The sequence below is a fragment of the Phoxinus phoxinus genome (assembly GCF_949152265.1).
Source record: "Phoxinus phoxinus genome assembly, chromosome: 6".
NCBI classification, from domain to species: Eukaryota; Metazoa; Chordata; class Actinopteri; order Cypriniformes; family Leuciscidae; genus Phoxinus; species Phoxinus phoxinus.
The window spans coordinates 44570291-44588556 of NC_136881.1; the positions used below are offsets into that span (position 1 = coordinate 44570291).

At 42.7% G+C, this 18266-nt stretch overlaps 3 protein-coding genes and 1 long non-coding RNA gene across 4 annotated transcripts in view; all 4 read right to left on the reverse strand.

The window, feature by feature from the left end:
• Positions 1-4526, reverse strand: part of mslnb (mesothelin b) — a gene marked incomplete at its 5' end in the record, with an annotated part of 567774 nt that extends 563248 nt beyond the window's left edge. Inside the window, 16 exons of the mRNA XM_079616223.1 lie at positions 19-107; positions 192-403; positions 492-650; positions 812-887; positions 982-1009; positions 1962-1983; positions 2160-2185; positions 2305-2402; positions 2493-2524; positions 2963-3139; positions 3274-3392; positions 3490-3578; positions 3663-3874; positions 3963-4121; positions 4283-4358; positions 4453-4526. Coding sequence (XP_079472349.1) covers positions 19-107; positions 192-403; positions 492-650; positions 812-887; positions 982-1009; positions 1962-1983; positions 2160-2185; positions 2305-2402; positions 2493-2524; positions 2963-3139; positions 3274-3392; positions 3490-3578; positions 3663-3874; positions 3963-4121; positions 4283-4358; positions 4453-4526 — 1648 coding nt within the window. The remainder of the gene's footprint in view (positions 1-18; positions 108-191; positions 404-491; positions 651-811; positions 888-981; positions 1010-1961; positions 1984-2159; positions 2186-2304; positions 2403-2492; positions 2525-2962; positions 3140-3273; positions 3393-3489; positions 3579-3662; positions 3875-3962; positions 4122-4282; positions 4359-4452) is intronic.
• An 897-nt stretch (positions 4527-5423) lies between these two features.
• LOC306999978 lies at positions 5424-5865 on the reverse strand. The gene is made up of 3 exons (XR_013797946.1): positions 5768-5865; positions 5625-5650; positions 5424-5448 (listed from the first exon to the last, which is right to left on the reverse strand). It is a non-coding gene; the product is annotated as an uncharacterized lncRNA (long non-coding RNA).
• Positions 5866-5951: 86 nt separating this feature from the next.
• On the reverse strand, positions 5952-7326 carry LOC307000577 (uncharacterized protein; the record flags this gene model as incomplete). The annotated part of the gene is made up of 5 exons (XM_079616224.1): positions 7120-7326; positions 6947-7035; positions 6731-6849; positions 6420-6596; positions 5952-5987 (listed from the first exon to the last, which is right to left on the reverse strand). Exons 1-5 carry the CDS (start codon positions 7221-7223, stop codon positions 5952-5954), a joined length of 525 nt encoding a protein of 174 aa, XP_079472350.1. The 5' UTR covers positions 7224-7326.
• A 1432-nt stretch (positions 7327-8758) lies between these two features.
• On the reverse strand, positions 8759-10450 carry LOC307000578 (uncharacterized protein; the record flags this gene model as incomplete). The annotated part of the gene is made up of 8 exons (XM_079616225.1): positions 8759-8778; positions 8883-8904; positions 9081-9106; positions 9226-9323; positions 9414-9445; positions 9878-10054; positions 10189-10307; positions 10405-10450. 8 exons carry the CDS (start codon positions 10448-10450, stop codon positions 8759-8761), a joined length of 540 nt encoding a protein of 179 aa, XP_079472351.1.
• Between the last annotated feature and the right edge of the window lie 7816 nt (positions 10451-18266).

Here is an 18266-nt window from a genome sequence, read left to right on the forward strand (position 1 = left end):
TGCAAACCTCCACCTCACCTGTTGCATTTCTACTGAGGAAGGGCAAGATGAAAAACTCCACCATGTTCCTTCCTTGCTCCTCATTGATAAGCGGGAACTCTGCCAGACTGAGAAATGGTTGGAAAAAATGTTGAACAAAGCATCTTATCAACTCTCGGTTGTCTTTATTGTTGAGGAAATGTTTTTCTTACATGTGCTGGTAAGTTTGGCAGCTGAGGTTTTTGCTGCTAGTACACTGCAGTAGGGATGGTGACACGAACGGTAAAAACGGCTTCAGATATTGACCCAACAACATGCTGATGAAAGTGACGTCACTCCATTGGTCAGGACTGATGCGCTCCAATCTCAGCTCCCCAATCACATCCAGCACTTGGGACACGACATCGCCTCTGATTGGCTGAGACTGATGATGTAATGAGGAGGAATTATTTCCATATTCCCAGTCAATCTTCCAAGTAACAATAGAGCAGAGTTGTACAAGGCTTATTTACCATATTTGCTGCCGTGCTTGAAAAGCTGCTGAGGGCTCCATCGAGAACATTGTTTGTTTTGGTGAAAAGCAACTTCCAGATCTCCTTGGAGTAACTGCTGCTGCTGGATAGTTGACACTTCAGAAGTCCAGCCAGGTTTTCAGCAGTGAAGCCTGTGAGCTACGAACACAAAGGGTTTCATCAGTGGAGATCACAGTTCAGGAAATATCATGATGATTACAGAAACTGCTGCACATTTGCTCTCTGGAGGGACGTAGATTCCCAGAAAACCATCAATATCAGCTCATTTTAAAAGAGTTTTCTGCTTGTCATCTTCTTACCGAAGAGCAAGCGTACTGCTGCAGGTCGACACTACAGGGGGCGCTCACGAGACCAGCGGACAGGAGAGTCTCATTACTGTGGAACACATTAAGATTTCATGAACTCTTCCTGTCTCATACAGTAGATGATGTCATAGTGTCAAAGTGGAGAAAAGAGGATTTGATCGTACCTGTTGACTCCTGAACAAACTCTGGTAGCTGTTAAATTCATCAGAAAACATTGATTAGTGCAACTGGATTTCATTAGGACTAAGTACAACACCCTTGAATTACAATGTGGCAGTCAAGACGCTAAAATGAAAGTAATAAAAGTAGAAAGTTGACCAACAAAACTTGTTCAGATTTGTTGACAGATTTATTGTTTCTTTTTGACTATAAAGATATAGGGAGTCATTCCTACGTTCCCAAGTCATATGATCCTAGATAAAAAGGACAAATAATTTCATGACAAAGGGTCCTATGTCCCCAGGGTTGGGGTTCAGCTAACATAGGAACATGGAACCCTGGGAACTTTAAGCCCTCGGAAAGCTGTACCCAGGGAATGTCGAGCCCTGGAAACATTGTACCCTGGGAGAATAGCTATGCTCCTGATCACTGCAGTAGGCGACGACTAGTGAGTGACACTGAGTCTAGAGTCTCGCTCAACACAGTTTGGTCAATAACTCTTTCTGAACATCCAATGCTGGGGATATCTGGTTTTGAATCTCTCTGAAATCTAAATCACAAAATTTACTAGTCTTGTAAATGACTGGCATTACCTTTTACAAAGGTAGAAACATTAATAAATGGATTTGATTATATATTTAAGCTATTTACAGTATCTGTTTCAGTTTGATTGTCCAGCAGGCTACTCGCAATTAGTGTTGTATGGAGCCGAGAACTGAAGGTTTGTAGGTCCCTATTGCATAGGTCTGTGTAGTTATAATTGTCCCTTTGGATGGGCATTAGGGCTGCCCATAGATCTGTACAGACAACAGCTGTCAATGTAACACACTCAATAGGGAGGAAATCTGAGAAAGGCTGGGCTTAGTGCTTATGGATGTTGGCTAGTGGAATAATGCAGGTTCAGTTCATTGCAGCGTTCAATCAGACTCGATTAGACACAGAGTAGTAAAGATCAGAAAAATGCAAGGTGTACAAATACACTTACCATTCACAGGTGTGATCAGACACTGAAACAGAAGAAAAAAGGTAGAACAAAATGAAAGACAAAATGTAAAACAAGTTGTTTTAAATCTCTGTATCCTATGAGTTTTGTGAAAATGTTTTAAAGAGTGAGGCATATAGAGGATTCCTGTAGGACCGAAAGAGGTCCATAAGGAAAACTGTGTTAAAAACAATCTCTTACTGTTGGAGGTTCAGGAAGTGAGCAGCCTGTAAATAAGAGACACACACACTTGATCATTAATTCCATCAGAAATACTGAGAAACATGCTGATCTTCTAGTGAAGTCAACAGTGAGAGATGATGAAGACACAAAGACTGAGAATCACCTGGCACTGCTTTCTGCTTGAGTTCTCCAGTTGTGTGAAAGACCAGAGTCTGCATGTCTGACGGCAGGAAAGGTAGAGCCTGAAACAGCCTCACAAAACTGAGAAAGAAACACAGGATTAGAGGAGATCTCAGCACAAGGGACACCAGAGACTCAATAACATGACAGGAGAGGCTCAAGTACACTTACATCAGTGTGAGGGAGCTGCACTGTATTACGGTCTGTGGAAACACAAACAGGCGTCAGTGTCTTCATCACAAATCTGATTGATCAAACTCTGACCACTGCGTATTTAACCTACAATCACATCTCAGTCTGTTGTTTGGGTTGTTCTGATATAGGGTCTTGTGACTCGTGTGTAACATTTAATTATCACAACATGTTTTCAAGAGTCTTTTGTCACCAGGAATTGTTTTAGAAAGTAATTTTGAATGTTGGATTAGACTGTAGGTCTCTCCCACAAAACCTCATTTTCATTTGTAGAAAATGAAATAAGGTGTCTACCCTGAATAAGGTCCGTTAGATGAACATTTTCACAAAATTTGCCTCATTGTATTCTGGGACTATTTCACACCCATGATGCCCAAATATCGCCATCTGGAGGGCCATCTCACTACGGTTTGAAGAAAAGCCATTGAATAAATCCCAGTAAGTTTTACCGTCTGTGGGAGTAAGAGCAGGTTTTGAAGAACATCAGGAAGTCCTCGATCCACAGGAGACACTAGCAGATGATCAAACACTCTATTGATGATGACTTCTTTCTGTGGAAGACCAGGTAGATCTACAACCATCAATTCTACCATCTGCACTGGAGACAGATAGACCAGGCTCTCCAACTAGAGAAGAACAAGAAGAACAAGGAAGCAACACTGAGTGGAAAAGTCCTACAGATAAAACGTTTGATGTTGGAGGTTATTAAACCTCCTTGTCATCTTTTTTCTATGATTATATCACATGTGAAGATACATACGGGATCAAACTGGGCGTTGATGGAGAGCAGTTCTTTGAGAGACACAAAGTGAGCGAACAAGCCAAAGTTCTTCAGAAGCCACTCAGTGCTGTTGTTAGCACTCGACACACAGCCGGCATCTGACACACAACACACACAGTAAAATCACCTTCATGAACTCCAGAACCTCAGCATGAGTGGCATTCTGCCTGAAGCCACTGCAAACCTCCACCTCACCTGTTGCGTTTCTACTGAGGAAGGGCAAGATGAAAAACTCCACCATGTTCCTTCCTTGCGTCTCATTGATAAGCGGGAACTCTGCCAGACTGAGAAATGGTTGGAAAAAATGTTGAACAAAGCATCTTATCAACTCTCGGTTGTCTTTATTGTTGAGGAAATGTTTTTCTTACATGTGCTGGTAAGTTTGGCAGCTGAGGTTTTTGCTGCTAGTACACTGCAGTAGGGATGGTGACACGAACGGTAAAAACGGCTTCAGATATTGACCCAACAACATGCTGATGAAAGTGACGTCACTCCATTGGTCAGGACTGATGCGCTCCAATCTCAGCTCCCCAATCACATCCAGCACTTGGGACACGACATCGCCTCTGATTGGCTGAGACTGATGATGTAATGAGGAGGAATTATTTCCATATTCCCAGTCAATCTTCCAAGTAACAATAGAGCAGAGTTGTACAAGGCTTATTTACCATATTTGCTGCCGTGCTTGAAAAGCTGCTGAGGGCTCCATCGAGAACATTGTTTGTTTTGGTGAAAAGCAACTTCCAGATCTCCTTGGAGTAACTGCTGCTGCTGGATAGTTGACACTTCAGAAGTCCAGCCAGGTTTTCAGCAGTGAAGCCTGTAAGCTACGAACACAAAGGGTTTCATCAGTGGAGATCACAGTTCAGGAAATATCATGATGATTACAGAAACTGCTGCACATTTGCTCTCTGGAGGGACGTAGATTCCCAAAAAACCATCAATATCAGCTCATTTTAAAAGAGTTTTCTGCTTGTCATCTTCTTACCGAAGAGCAAGCGTACTGCTGCAGGTCGACACTACAGGGGGCGCTCACGAGACCAGCGGACAGGAGAGTCTCATTACTGTGGAACACATTAAGATTTCATGAACTCTTCCTGTCTCATACAGTAGATGATGTCATAGTGTCAAAGTGGAGAAAAGAGGATTTGCTCGTACCTGTTGACTCCTGAACAAACTCTGGTAGCTGTTAAATTCATCAGAAAACATTGATTAGTGCAACTGGATTTCATTAGGACTAAGTACAACACCCTTGAATTACAATGTGGCAGTCAAGACGCTAAAATGAAAGTAATAAAAGTAGAAAGTTGACCAACAAAACTTGTTCAGATTTGTTGACAGATTTATTGTTTCTTTTTGACTATAAAGATATAGGGTGTCATTCCTACGTTCCCAAGTCATATGATCCTAGATAAAAAGGACAAATAATTTCATGACAAAGGGTCCTATGTCCCCAGGGTTGGGGTTCAGCTAACATAGGAACATGGAACCCTGGGAACTTTAAGCCCTCGGAAAGCTGTACCCAGGGAATGTCGAGCCCTGGAAACATTGTACCCTGGGAGAATAGCTATGCTCCTGATCACTGCAGTAGGCGACGACTAGTGAGTGACCCTGAGTCTAGAGTCTCGCTCAACACAGTTTGGTCAATAACTCTTTCTGAACATTCAATGCTGGGGATATCTGGTTTTGAATCTCTCTGAAATCTAAATCACAAAATCTACTAGTCTTGTAAATGACTGGCATTACCTTTTAGAAAGATAGAAACATAAATAAATTGATTTGATTATATATTTAAGCTATTTACAGTATCTGTTTCAGTTTGATTGTCCAGCAGGCTACTCAGAGAGAACTGGAGCCGAGAACTGAAGGTTTGTAGGTCCCTATTGCATAGGTCCGTGTAGATATAATTGTCCCTTTGGATGGGCATTAGGGCTGCCCATAGATCTGTACAGACAACAGCTGTCAATGTAACACACTCAATAGGGAGGAAATCTGAGAAAGGCTGGGCTTAGTGCTTATGGATGTTGGCTAGTGGAATAATGCAGGTTCAGTTCATCGCAGCGTTCATTCAGACTCGATTAGACACAGAGTAGTAAAGATCAGAAAAATGCAAGGTGTACAAATACACTTACCATTCACAGGTGTGATCAGACACTGAAACAGAAGAAAAAAGGGAGAACAAAATGAAAGACAAAATGTAAAACAAGTTGTTTTAAATCTCTGTATCCTATGAGTTTTGTGAAAATGTTTTAAAGAGTGAGGCATATAGAGGACTCCTGTAGGACCGAAAGAGGTCCACAAGGAAAACTGTGTTAAAAACAATCTCTTACTGTTGGAGGTTCAGGAAGTGAGCAGCCTGTAAATAAGAGACACACACTTGATCATTAATTCCATCAGAAATACTGAGAAACATGCTGATCTTCTAGTGAAGTCAACAGTGAGAGATGATGAAGACACAAAGACTGAGAATCACCTGGCACTGCTTTCTGCTTGAGTTCTCCAGTTGTGTGGAAGACCAGAGTCTGCATGTCTGACGGCAGGAAAGGTAGAGCCTGAAACAGCCTCACAAAACTGAGAAAGAAACACAGGATTAGAGGAGATCTCAGCACAAGGGACTCCAGAGACTCAATAACATGACAGGAGAGGCTCAAGTACACTTACATCAGTGTGAGGGAGCTGCAATGTATTACGGTCTGTGGAAACACAAACAGGCGTCAGTGTCTTCATCACAAATCTGATTGATCAAACTCTGACCACTGCATATTTAACCTACAATCACATCTCAGTCTGTTGTTTGGGTTGTTCTGATATAGGGTCGTGTGACTCGTGTGTAACATTTAATTATCACAACATGTTTTCAAGAGTCTTTTGTCACCAGGAATTGTTTAAGAAAGTAATTTTGAATGCTGGATTAGACTGTAGGTCTCTCCCATGGAAGAATTTTTGTAGAAAATGAAATAAGGTGTCTACCCTGAATAAGGTCCGTTAGATTAACATTTTCACAAAATTTGCCTCATTGTATTCTGGGACTATTTCACACCCATGATGCCCAAATATCGCCATCTGGAGGGCCATCTCACTACGGTTTGAAGAAAAGCCATTGAATAAATCCCAGTAAGTTTTACCGTCTGTGGGAGTAAGAGCAGGTTTTGAAGAACATCAGGAAGTCCTCGATCCACAGGAGACACTAGCAGATGATCAAACACTCTATTGATGATGACTTCTTTCTGTGGAAGACCAGGTAGATCTACAACCATCAATTCTACCATCTGCACTGGAGACAGATAGACCAGGCTCTCCAACTAGAGAAGAACAAGAAGAACAAGGAAGCAACACTGAGTGGAAAAGTCCTACAGATAAAACGTTTGATGTTGGAGGTTATTAAAGATTCTTGTCATCTTTGTTCTTTGATTATATCACATGTGAAGATACATACGGGATCAAACTGGGCGTTGATGGAGAGCAGTTCTTTGAGAGACACAAAGTGAGCGAACAAGCCAAAGTTCTTCAGAAGCCACTCAGTGCTGTTGTTAGCACTCGACACACAGCCGGCATCTGACACACAACACACACAGTAAAATCACCTTCATGAACTCCAGAACCTCAGCATGAGTGGCATTCTGCCTGAAGCCACTGCAAACCTCCACCTCACCTGTTGCGTTTCTACTGAGGAAGGGCAAGATGAAAAACTCCACCATGTTCCTTCCTTGCGTCTCATTGATAAGCGGGAACTCTGCCAGACTGAGAAATGGTTGGAAAAAATGTTGAACAAAGCATCTTATCAACTCTCGGTTGTCTTTATTGTTGAGGAAATGTTTTTCTTACATGTGCTGGTAAGTTTGGCAGCTGAGGTTTTTGCTGCTAGTACACTGCAGTAGGGATGGTGACACGAACGGTAAAAACGGCTTCAGATATTGACCCAACAACATGCTGATGAAAGTGACGTCACTCCATTGGTCAGGACTGATGCGCTCCAATCTCAGCTCCCCAATCACATCCAGCACTTGGGACACGACATCGCCTCTGATTGGCTGAGACTGATAATGTAATGAGGAGGAATTATTGCCATATTCCCAGTCAATCTTCCAAGTAACTATAGAGCAGAGTTGTACAAGGCTTATTTACCATGTTTGCTGTCGTGCTGGAAAAGCTGCTGAGGGCTCCATCGAGAACATTGTTTGTTTTGGTGAAAAGCAACTTCCAGATCTCCTTGGAGTAACTGCTGCTGCTGGATAGTTGACACTTCAGAAGTCCAGCCAGGTTTTCAGCAGTGAAGCCTGTGAGCTACGAACACAAAGGGTTTCATCAGTGGAGATCACAGTTCAGGAAATATCATGATGATTACAGAAACTGCTGCACATTTGCTCTCTGGAGTGACGTAGATTCCCAGAAAATCATCAATATCAGCTCATTTTAAAAGAGTTTTCTGCTTGTCGTCTTCTTACCGAAGAGCAAGCGTACTGCTGCAGGTCGACACTACAGGGGGCGCTCACGAGACCAGCGGACAGAAGAGTCTCATTACTGTGGAACACATTACAATTTCATGAACTCTTCCTGTCTCATAGATGATGTCAAAGTGTCAAAGTGGAGAAAAGAGGATTTGCTCGTACCTGTTGACTCCTGAACAAACTCTGGTAGCTGTTAAATTCATCAGAAAACATTGATTAGTGCAACTGGAGTTTATTAGGACTAAGTACAACACCCTTGAATTACAATGTGGCAGTCAAGACGCTAAAATGAAAGTAATAAAAGTAGAAAGTTGACCAACAAAACTTGTTCAGATTTGTTGACAGATTTATTGTTTCTTTTTGACTATAAAGATATAGGGAGTCATTCCTACGTTCCCAAGTCATATGATCCTAGATAAAAAGGACAAATAATTTCATGACAAAGGGTCCTATGTCCCCAGGGTTGGGGTTCAGCTAACATAGGAACATGGAACCCTGGGAACTTTAAGCCCTCGGAAAGCTGTACCCAGAGAATGTCGAGCCCTGGAAACATTGTACCCTGGGAGAATAGCTATGCTCCTGATCACTGCAGTAGGCGACGACTAGTGAGTGACCCTGAGTCTAGAGTCTCGCTCAACACAGTTTGGTCAATAACTCTTTCTGAACATTCAATGCTGGGGATATCTTGTTTTGAATCTCACTGAAATCTAAATCACAAAATCTACTAGTCTTGTAAATGACTGGCATGACCTTTTACAAAGGTAGAAACATTAATAAATGGATTTGATTATATATTTAAGCTATTTACAGTATCTGTTTTAGTTTGCTTGTCCAGCTGGCTACTCGCAATTAGTGTTGTATGGAGCCGAGAACTGAAGGTTTGTAGGTCCCTATTGCATAGGTCCGTGTAGTTATAATTGTCCCTTTGGATGGGCATTAGGGCTGCCCATATATCTGTAGACAACAGCTGTCAATGTAACACACTCAATAGGGAGGAAATCTGAGAAAGGCTGGGCTTAGTGCTTATGGATGTTGGCTAGTGGAATAATGCAGGTTCAGTTCATCACAGCGTTCATTCAGACTCGATTAGACACAGAGTAGTAAAGATCAGAAAAATGCAAGGTGTACAAATACACTTACCATTCACAGGTGTGATCAGACACTGAAACAGAGGGAAAAAGGGAGAACAAAATAAAAGACAAAATGTAAAACAAGTTGTTTCAAATCTCTGTATCCTATGAGTTTTGTGAAAATGTTTTAAAGAGTGAGGCATATAGAGGACTCCTGTAGGACCGAAAGAGGTCCACAAGGAAAACTGTCTTAAAAACAATCTCTTACTGTTGGAGGTTCAGGAAGTGAGCAGCCTGTAAATAAGAGACACACACACTTGATCATTAATTCCATCAGAAATACTGAGAAACATGCTGATCTTCTAGTGAAGTCAACAGTGAGAGATGATGAAGACACAAAGACTGAGAATCACCTGGCACTGCTTTCTGCTTGAGTTCTCCAGTTGTGTGGAAGACCAGAGTCTGCATGTCTGACGGCAGGAAAGGTAGAGCCTGAAACAGCCTCACAAAACTGAGAAAGAAACACAGGATTAGAGGAGATCTCAGCACAAGGGACACCAGAGACTCAATAACATGACAGGAGAGGCTCAAGTACACTTACATCAGTGTGAGGGAGCTGCACTGTATTACGGTCTGTGGAAACACAAACAGGCGTCAGTGTCTTCATCACAAATCTGATTGATCAAATTCTGACCACTGCGTATTTAACCTACAATCACATCTCAGTCTGTTGTTTGGGTTGTTCTGATATAGGGTCGTGTGACTCGTGTGTAACATTTAATTATCACAACATGTTTTCAAGAGTCATTTGTCACCAGGAATTGTTTTAGAAAGTAATTTTGAATGCTGGATTAGACTGTAGGTCTCTCCCACGGAAGAATTTTTGTAGAAAATGAAATAAGGTGTCTACCCTGAATAAGGTCCGTTAGATGAACATTTTCACAAAATTTGCCTCATTGTATTCTGGGACTATTTCACACCCATGATGCCCAAAAATCACCATCTGGAGGGCCATCTCACTACGGTTTGAAGAAAAGCCATTGAATAAATCCCAGTAAGTTTTACCGTCTGTGGGAGTAAGAGCAGGTTTTGAAGAACATCAGGAAGTCCTCGATCCACAGGAGACACTAGCAGATGATCAAACACTCTATTGATGATGACTTCTTTCTGTGGAAGACCAGGTAGATCTACAACCATCAATTCTACCATCTGCACTGGAGACAGATAGACCAGGCTCTCCAACTAGAGAAGAACAAGAAGAACAAGGAAGCAACACTGAGTGGAAAAGTCCTACAGATAAAACGTTTGATGTTGGAGGTTATTAAAGATTCTTGTCATCTTTGTTCTTTGATTATATCACATGTGAAGATACATACGGGATCAAACTGGGCGTTGATGGAGAGCAGTTCTTTGAGAGACAAAAAGTGAGCGAACGAGCCAAAGTTCTTCAGAAGCCACTCAGTGCTGTTGTTAGCACTCGACACACAGCCGGCATCTGACACACAACACACACAGTAAAATCACCTTCATGAACTCCAGAACCTCAGCATGAGTGGCATTCTGCCTGAAGCCACTGCAAACCTCCACCTCACCTGTTGCATTTCTACTGAGGAAGGGCAAGATGAAAAACTCCACCATGTTCCTTCCTTGCGTCTCATTGATAAGCGGGAACTCTGCCAGACTGAGAAATGGTTTGGAAAAAATGTTGAACAAAGCATCTTATCAACTCTCGGTTGTCTTTATTGTTGAGGAAATGTGTTTCTTACATGTGCTGGTAAGTTTGGCAGCTGAGGTTTTTGCTGCTAGTACACTGCAGTAGGGATGGTGACACGAACGGTAAAAACGGCTTCAGATATTGACCCAACAACATGCTGATGAAAGTGACGTCCCTCCATTGGTCAGGACTGATGCGCTCCAATCTCAGCTCCCCAATCACATCCAGCACTTGGGACACAACATCGCCTCTGATTGGCTGAGACTGATGATGTAATGCAGAGGAATTATTTCCATATTCCCAGTCAATCTTCCAAGTAACAATAGAGCAGAGTTGTACAAGGATTATTTACCATATTTGCTGCCGTGCTTGAAAAGCTGCTGAGGGCTCCATCGAGAACATTGTTTGTTTTGGTGAAAAGCAACTTCCAGATCTCCTTGGAGTAACTGCTGCTGCTGGATAGTTGACACTTCAGAAGTCCAGCCAGGTTTTCAGCAGTGAAGCCTGTGAGCTACGAACACAAAGGATTTCATCAGTGGAGATCACAGTTCAGGAAATATCATGATGATTACAGAAACTGCTGCACATTTGCTCTCTGGAGGGACGTAGATTCCCAGAAAATCATCAATATCAGCTCATTTTAAAAGAGTTTTCTGCTTGTCGTCTTCTTACCGAAGAGCAAGCGTACTGCTGCAGGTCGACGCTACAGGGGGCGCTCACAAGACCAGTGGACAGGAGAGTCTCATTACTGTAGGGTAGATAAACTCTTCTCATGAGCTTGATTTACCTGACATTCATTTTATTTTAATTTAGCCAAAAGTCTAAAATGAACACTACCTGCTGATTCCATCACAAATGTTGGTTTCTGTAAATGTAGAAGAAAGAAAATTAAGAAAAACAGATAACAGATATATATATATATATATATATATATTTTATAGTACTTTACAGCTTAATATTTCACTCACCATTGAATGGTGTTGAAATACACTGCAAAGGATATGACCACAAAACAATAGTAGATTATGAATCACTATTTCATGTATGTGAAAACATCAACCCATGAGATTAAAACATGTGTTTCTTACCGTAACAAGTGGAGGAAAACAGCCTGTTAAAAAACACAACATAATTTTTTTTTAGAAATGTTGTTTAGAAATATGTGTCTGTGAATCCGTACTATACTTTAGGAACTAAAATGTTGAAAAACCTCCTCAGATATTTAATTATTCCTACATAATTCAAAAAGAAATTGTGCATACCAGGAGGTGCCATTTTTTCCAGCTGGTTCACATTGTCCTTGATGGGTTGCATCATGTTTGGAGGAACCACAGCTTCCTGCAGCCTCTGAACTCTGAAAGAAAGAGCAATTGTGTAAAACTGGGTCTCAACGGAAGCAGTTCAGAAACAGTTGTAGAAACATGTGAGCTTATGTCGGTTACTTACATCTGCTGGTATGATGAGCACTCCAAACCCATCTGATATTAAAAACAAAACAAAAAATCATGAAACAATTCAACTTACTGCAGACCTTTTATATGTACAGACAGAAAGTCTTTGGCAGAGATGGTCTTACCTCGCCAGCGAGTACGATGAGATATTTGAGCATCTCAAGTAGACCACGGTCTTCAGGAGAAACCAAGATATGATCAAATACAATGTTTATGATGACGCTTTTCTCTGGGAGACCTGCAAAATCCTCAACTATCAGTTCAGCTGTCTGTCTGGGGGAAAGAACCACCAGTGCATCTATCTGAAATACACAAAGACAATATTTAATTTAACAGACAAGCATTGAAGTACAGAGCATACATAAAAAGATTCAGAAATTAAATTCACCAGTGGAATCTTTGTTGCAGAAACATAATAAAACAAGTTGAAATATAGTAGATGTTCTTGACAGTGGGAATGTGTGTAACTCACAGCGTTGAAGTCTTGGTTCAGCTGGTACATTTCCCTCAATGTTGCAAACTGTGAAAACTTGCCAAGATTCAGATTAACCCAGATGCTGCTGTTCTCAGCAGGGCAGCCACCTGAAAACATGTTGATAACATATTTTTATACATTGATTGATAGATTGATGGATGGACAGATGGATGAATGGACAAACAAACCTGAAACATTGTGTCGGCTCAGGAAGGAGAAGATAAAATACTTGTAAACATTCTGCGCTCCTTCTGACATCAGGAACATGTTGTCACCGAGCTCTGAAATACTGAAAGTGATGAAATAAAGTCAGGTGAAAGTGGAGGTCAGTTAAGAATAGAGGTCTTCAAATGAGATCAACGTTTAGGTGAGAATGCATGCCGTGGACGTACAGTATCTGGAAGGTTTGGCAGCTGAACTCTTTGTGACTGAGGCACGTGAGATATTCTGGAGTTAGCATGGAGAGCAGAGGCTTTAACTTGACCTGGAACCATAATCTTACAAACGACTCATCCTGCAAGTTGCTCATCGTGAAGGTGTCATCAACGATGTGGTCTAGGATGTCACTGAAGGGGGAACTCTGGGAACTGAAGTTCTAGGAGAGTGGCAAGAAGCAACATGCAAGCAGAAATCAGGCTTAAACAATGCTCCTCCTACAGAGCACTGACTGGTTTATACACGACTAATGTGAAATCTGCTGGTTCTTACAGTCCCGGAGAGCTGCTGCAGTAGAGCATTGAGGTTCTGGGAGAGATGCAGGAGAACATTCAAGAGCGTCTCCTCATTGAGCGTGAGGTTTGATCGAGCTGCACAGTGCAGGACAGTGGCCACATGTTCCATCAAGTCAGTCAGCTAGAGAGACACATTGTGTAAGATGCAATATGAAAACATATTTTCACCCCAGCAGAGAAGATACTTGGAATAATACATTCTTTCAGCTTACCCCACATGTTCTATTATCAATAAAGACACTGCAGATGTCCTGACTTTCATTCTGGGCTCCAGATCCCATCCCTGTCTCGATGTAGCTAAAGAAAAGACCCCAAACCACATCAGAATGTTCTCATTGCTCTATGAGTGGTGTTTTGTGGATAACTGTGACAATTCTAGCATGGCAAACTCACAACTGGTTATGGAAGACAGCCGTGATGTTGGGGTGTATTTCTATCTGGTGGTCAGGAAGGAATCGCCGGAGTACGGGAGAAACCACATGTGTGAACCAGTCGTTAACGTTCATGGGGTCAAAAGTAACCTCCACCTGCTGCTCTTGGGTGGTATTCTGCTTGAAGGGAGCGGCGATCTCGGCGAGTGTCAGGTTTATCACGGCCTGCAGAAGTGTGGTGCTCCGCATGCCGCTCAAGTTTTGCTTCAGGAAGAGAGCAGATATAGACAGAAGAATTCCTCAAACTCAGGAGTTTAGGTTTGTAATGCTTTATTGAATGTGTGTGTGTGTGTGTGTGTGTGTGTGTGTGTGTGTGTGTGTGTGTGTGTGTGTGTGTGTGTGTGTCATTACCTGCTGTGTCAAGGACACAAATTCTCTTACAAAACTCCCGACAGGTCTAAATGCCGTCATGAAACCATTCAGTGCCTGTAACCACACATCAGACATTCTAAATTAATCATTCAATATCTCAAAAGATTAGCATATTTGTGTCACTTTACTAGTTAAACATCTAGTGCTCTTAAAGTACTGCAACAGATTCAGTCATCTACATCCATGAGATCGTGATGATGTCTTTCTTGCCTGTGCCAGGGGGTCTTGCGGTGAAGAGGATGGCACAGTGCTCATATAATACGTTGTGCTGTTATATGACGTCCATGGATCCTCAGAGGGCATCAGAGAGGATAGTAAACTCTGAAACACCAGGCCGAGGGAGCTGTCAGTCAAGCCCACCACCTCTGGATGAAGGAGAAGCTCTGCCTTCTGTTCTGGACTCAAGAGGTGCAAAACCTCCAACTGGAAAGACAGGGAAGAACCTCAGAATATCTCCAGGCCATCAACATAGTATTGAAGTGAAACTGGGACCATCGAATGACCCTCAGGAGAGCATCAGATGCAGAAGGGAGTGTTCCTACCCCACTGAAGAGCATGTTGATGGACGTGAAGTCTCGCACTTGAGCCACGACAGCGAACGAGCCAAAGTTTTTCATCAGCCAGTCTTCAGTGCTGTCCTCTGGATCTACACAACCTACAACACATACAATCAAACATGGGCAAAAACTTCACAGAACACAAACAACATGACCTGACAAACAACACATCCTAGAAGTGTTACCTGAGGATGTGTTCCTAGAGAGGAATGGGTACATGAAGAAGGAATAGATCCACTTCTGTCTCCCTGGATCCAGACCGGAGAAATGCTGACTCAACTCCTTGACACTATATACACACAACAATACACACACAGACACCAGAACACACAAACAGTCATTTACACACACATGCACAATGGAATTGAGTCCTTAATTGTTTTCCACTAGTGTGTTGTCGTACACAGTCTGGTAGGCGCTGCAGCTGAAGTTTCTGTTGCTGAGACATGTGAGGAAGTTTCTGGAGATGGTCGACAGCAGAGGAGTGAGCTTGATGTCCAGCCACGCTCTGATCACGTGATCCTCGTTCAAACTGACACCTCCCGACAGATCCAAGACTGGAACCCCGGTCACACTGGAGCGCTGCGAGACAGACCGTGTCACAGCAGAACCACAGCAGCGAAGGCTCATGGGATATGTGTGTCTGTGTTCTGGCGTACCATGAATGAGTAGACATCCAGAGCAGCGCTGATGAGGCCCTTCAGGTTCACGATGTGGTCTGCGTCAGGCTCTGATGGGACGCCAGCACACGTCAGGAAGCTCTGCGTGGGACCGTCCATCTGAGGCGACAGAAACAGCACGGATTGAGGACATGAGTTTACAACAGTTCAGTTCTTTATAACGCGGATTTCTTTAAGACTTTTTTGCTAGCTTCCCAAAGGTGTGTACACCTGTATTGTTGTTCAATCAGCTACTGTGTTACAGAGAAAGCTGTCTTTCCATCAGAGCGATGGTCTCATAGAGAACTACATGGGACATTGTTGTGCTGGTTTATATAGTCCACCAGGACACAAAGTTCCCAGTTGCAACAACAAGCAATTTTGATGAAGAACTAGTACTCAATTTTTCTTGTGGCTGCTCATTTCTAGTTTATGTGCATGAGGAGGACAGCACTTTCCACTCCAGGGAAAGCTAGTCCAAGAGGAGCAAGGCATCAAGTCCTTCCAGAGTCCCAGGGATGACCATGTGGATGTTGTCTCGGGCAGTCCCTGTCCTGATCCCTGTAGTTAGTTATCCCTGTCCTGATCCCTGTAGTTAGTTATCCCTGTCCTGATCCCTGTAGTTAGTTATCCCTGTCCTGATCCCTGTAGTTAGTTATCCCTGTCCTGATCCCTGTAGTTAGTTATCCCTGTCCTGGTTCCTCATCTGCCTGTGTTCTCCTAAGCCAAGGGTTCCTGTCATTACCCACTGGGTTCCTGTGTTTGGCCCCTAAACTCTGGCCTGTCTCAGGGCTTAAATCATCCCAGCTGACTAACCGGAGGACTAAAGCTCATGGCTCTCAATGCACTCAATATTCCTCTTGGTCTCTGCTCAAAGAACCACAGTCTCATGCCTCCCTGGATTTCCCTTCGGTCATACTGTTCCATATATCACCTGGCATGCTGGACAGGAGAAGCTTCTCTAGATGGGTTTAAAGTCTATAACACGTTCCCGAGACTTTCCCTAGTGACTGTTAGGGCTGGTGAGGTTTCAGTCTTGTTTTGTCTAGGGTACTTTTATTTTAAAAGAGTCATCATGTTCCCTTTGGTTTCATGTTTCTGTCTGGAGTTTTGTTGTCTAATCCGTCTGATTGTGTCTATCTCCAGACGGTTGATGGTTTTGGTGAGTCTTTGTAGATCCTCTGAGATCCTTGTTTCTTTGATTGAGTCATTTTAGTCATTTTGATGTTAGAAAACTGCACTTGAGCTTAATATGTTGCTTTGCTCATGTTACATTATTGCTTAGTTCATGGTGAGTCTGTGTGTTTAGCTGCTGACTTACCAAAACAAACAAACTTCTCTAACAAAGAACAATCTAAAAATGTGTGTGTGTGTGTGTGTGTGTGTGTGTGTGTGTGTGTGTGTGTGTGTGTGTGTGTGTGTGTGTGTGTGTGTGTGTGTGTGTGTGTGTGTGTGTGTGTGTGTGTGTGACTCACATCAGTGCATTGTTCTGCTGTAAGTCCACCACTCGCTCCACAGGTTTTACTGTGAATAATGAAATGAAGCGGCGGTTAACAGAGATAAATGGGAGAGTGAACGGAAAGTGAGCGATAGGTCACAGTGATTAACTAAAGAAAGAAATGTTAAAGTCATTTCACAACAACAGCATAAACACAGGAAAGACTGCATTCTGGATGGGTTCTTTTGTCCCAAAGTTTCTTTAGGTTATATAATGTGTAGATCTGAAGAGCTTGACTCACGTCTGCACTGCGGAACATGTGCTGGCTGAAAACAGAAAGACAGAAACAGAGGTCATGTACAGTCAGCTGGTCATTATGGTGAAGTACAGTCAGCTGGTCATTATGGTGAAGTACAGTCAGCTGGTCATTATGGTGAAGTACAGTCAGCTGGTCATTATGGTAAAGTACAGTCAGCTGGTCATTATGGTGAAGTACAGTCAGCTGGTCATTATGGTGAAGTACAGTCAGCTGGTCATTATGGTGAAGTACAGTCAGCTGGTCATTATGGTGAAGTACAGTCAGCTGGTCAGTATGGTGAAGTACAGTCAGCTGGTCAGTATGGTAAAGTACAGTCAGCTGGTCAGTATGGTAAAGTACAGTCAGCTGGTCATTATGGTGAAGTACAGTCAGCTGGTCATTATGGTGAAGTACAGTCAGCTGGTCATTATGGTAAAGTACAGTCAGCTGGTCATTATGGTGAAGTACAGTCAGCTGGTCATTATGGTGAAGTACAGTCAGCTAGTCAGTATGGTAAAGTACATTCAGCTGGTCATTATGGTGAAGTACAGTCAGCTGGTCATTATGGTAAAGTACAGTCAGCTGGTCAGTATGGTGAAGTACAGTCAGCTGGTCAGTATGGTAAAGTACATTCAGCTGGTCATTATGGTGAAGTACAGTCAGCTGGTCATTATGGTAAAGTACAGTCAGCTGGTCATTATGGTGAAGTACAGTCAGCTGGTCATTATGGTGAAGTACAGTCAGCTGGTCATTATGGTAAAGTACATTCAGCTGGTCATTATGGTGAAGTACAGTCAGCTGGTCAGTATGGTAAAGTACAGTCAGCTGGTCAGTATGGTAAAGTACAGTCAGCTGGTCATTATGGTGAAGTACAGTCAGCTGGTCATTATGGTGAAGTACAGTCAGCTGGTCATTATGGTGAAGTACAGTCAGCTGGTCATTATGGTGAAGTACAGTCAGCTGGTCATTATGGTAAAGTACATTCAGCTGGTCATTATGGTGAAGTACAGTCAGCTGGTCATTATGGTAAAGTACAGTCAGCTGGTCATTATGGTGAAGTACAGTCAGCTGGTCATTATGGTGAAGTACAGTCAGCTGGTCATTATGGTGAAGTACAGTCAGCTGGTCATTATGGTGAAGTACAGTCAGCTGGTCATTATGGTGAAGTACAGTCAGCTGGTCATTATGGTAAAGTACAGTCAGCTGGTCATTATGGTGAAGTACAGTCAGCTGGTCATTATGGTAAAGTACAGTCAGCTGGTCATTATGGTGAAGTACAGTCAGCTGGTCATTATGGTAAAGTACAGTCAGCTGGTCATTATGGTGAA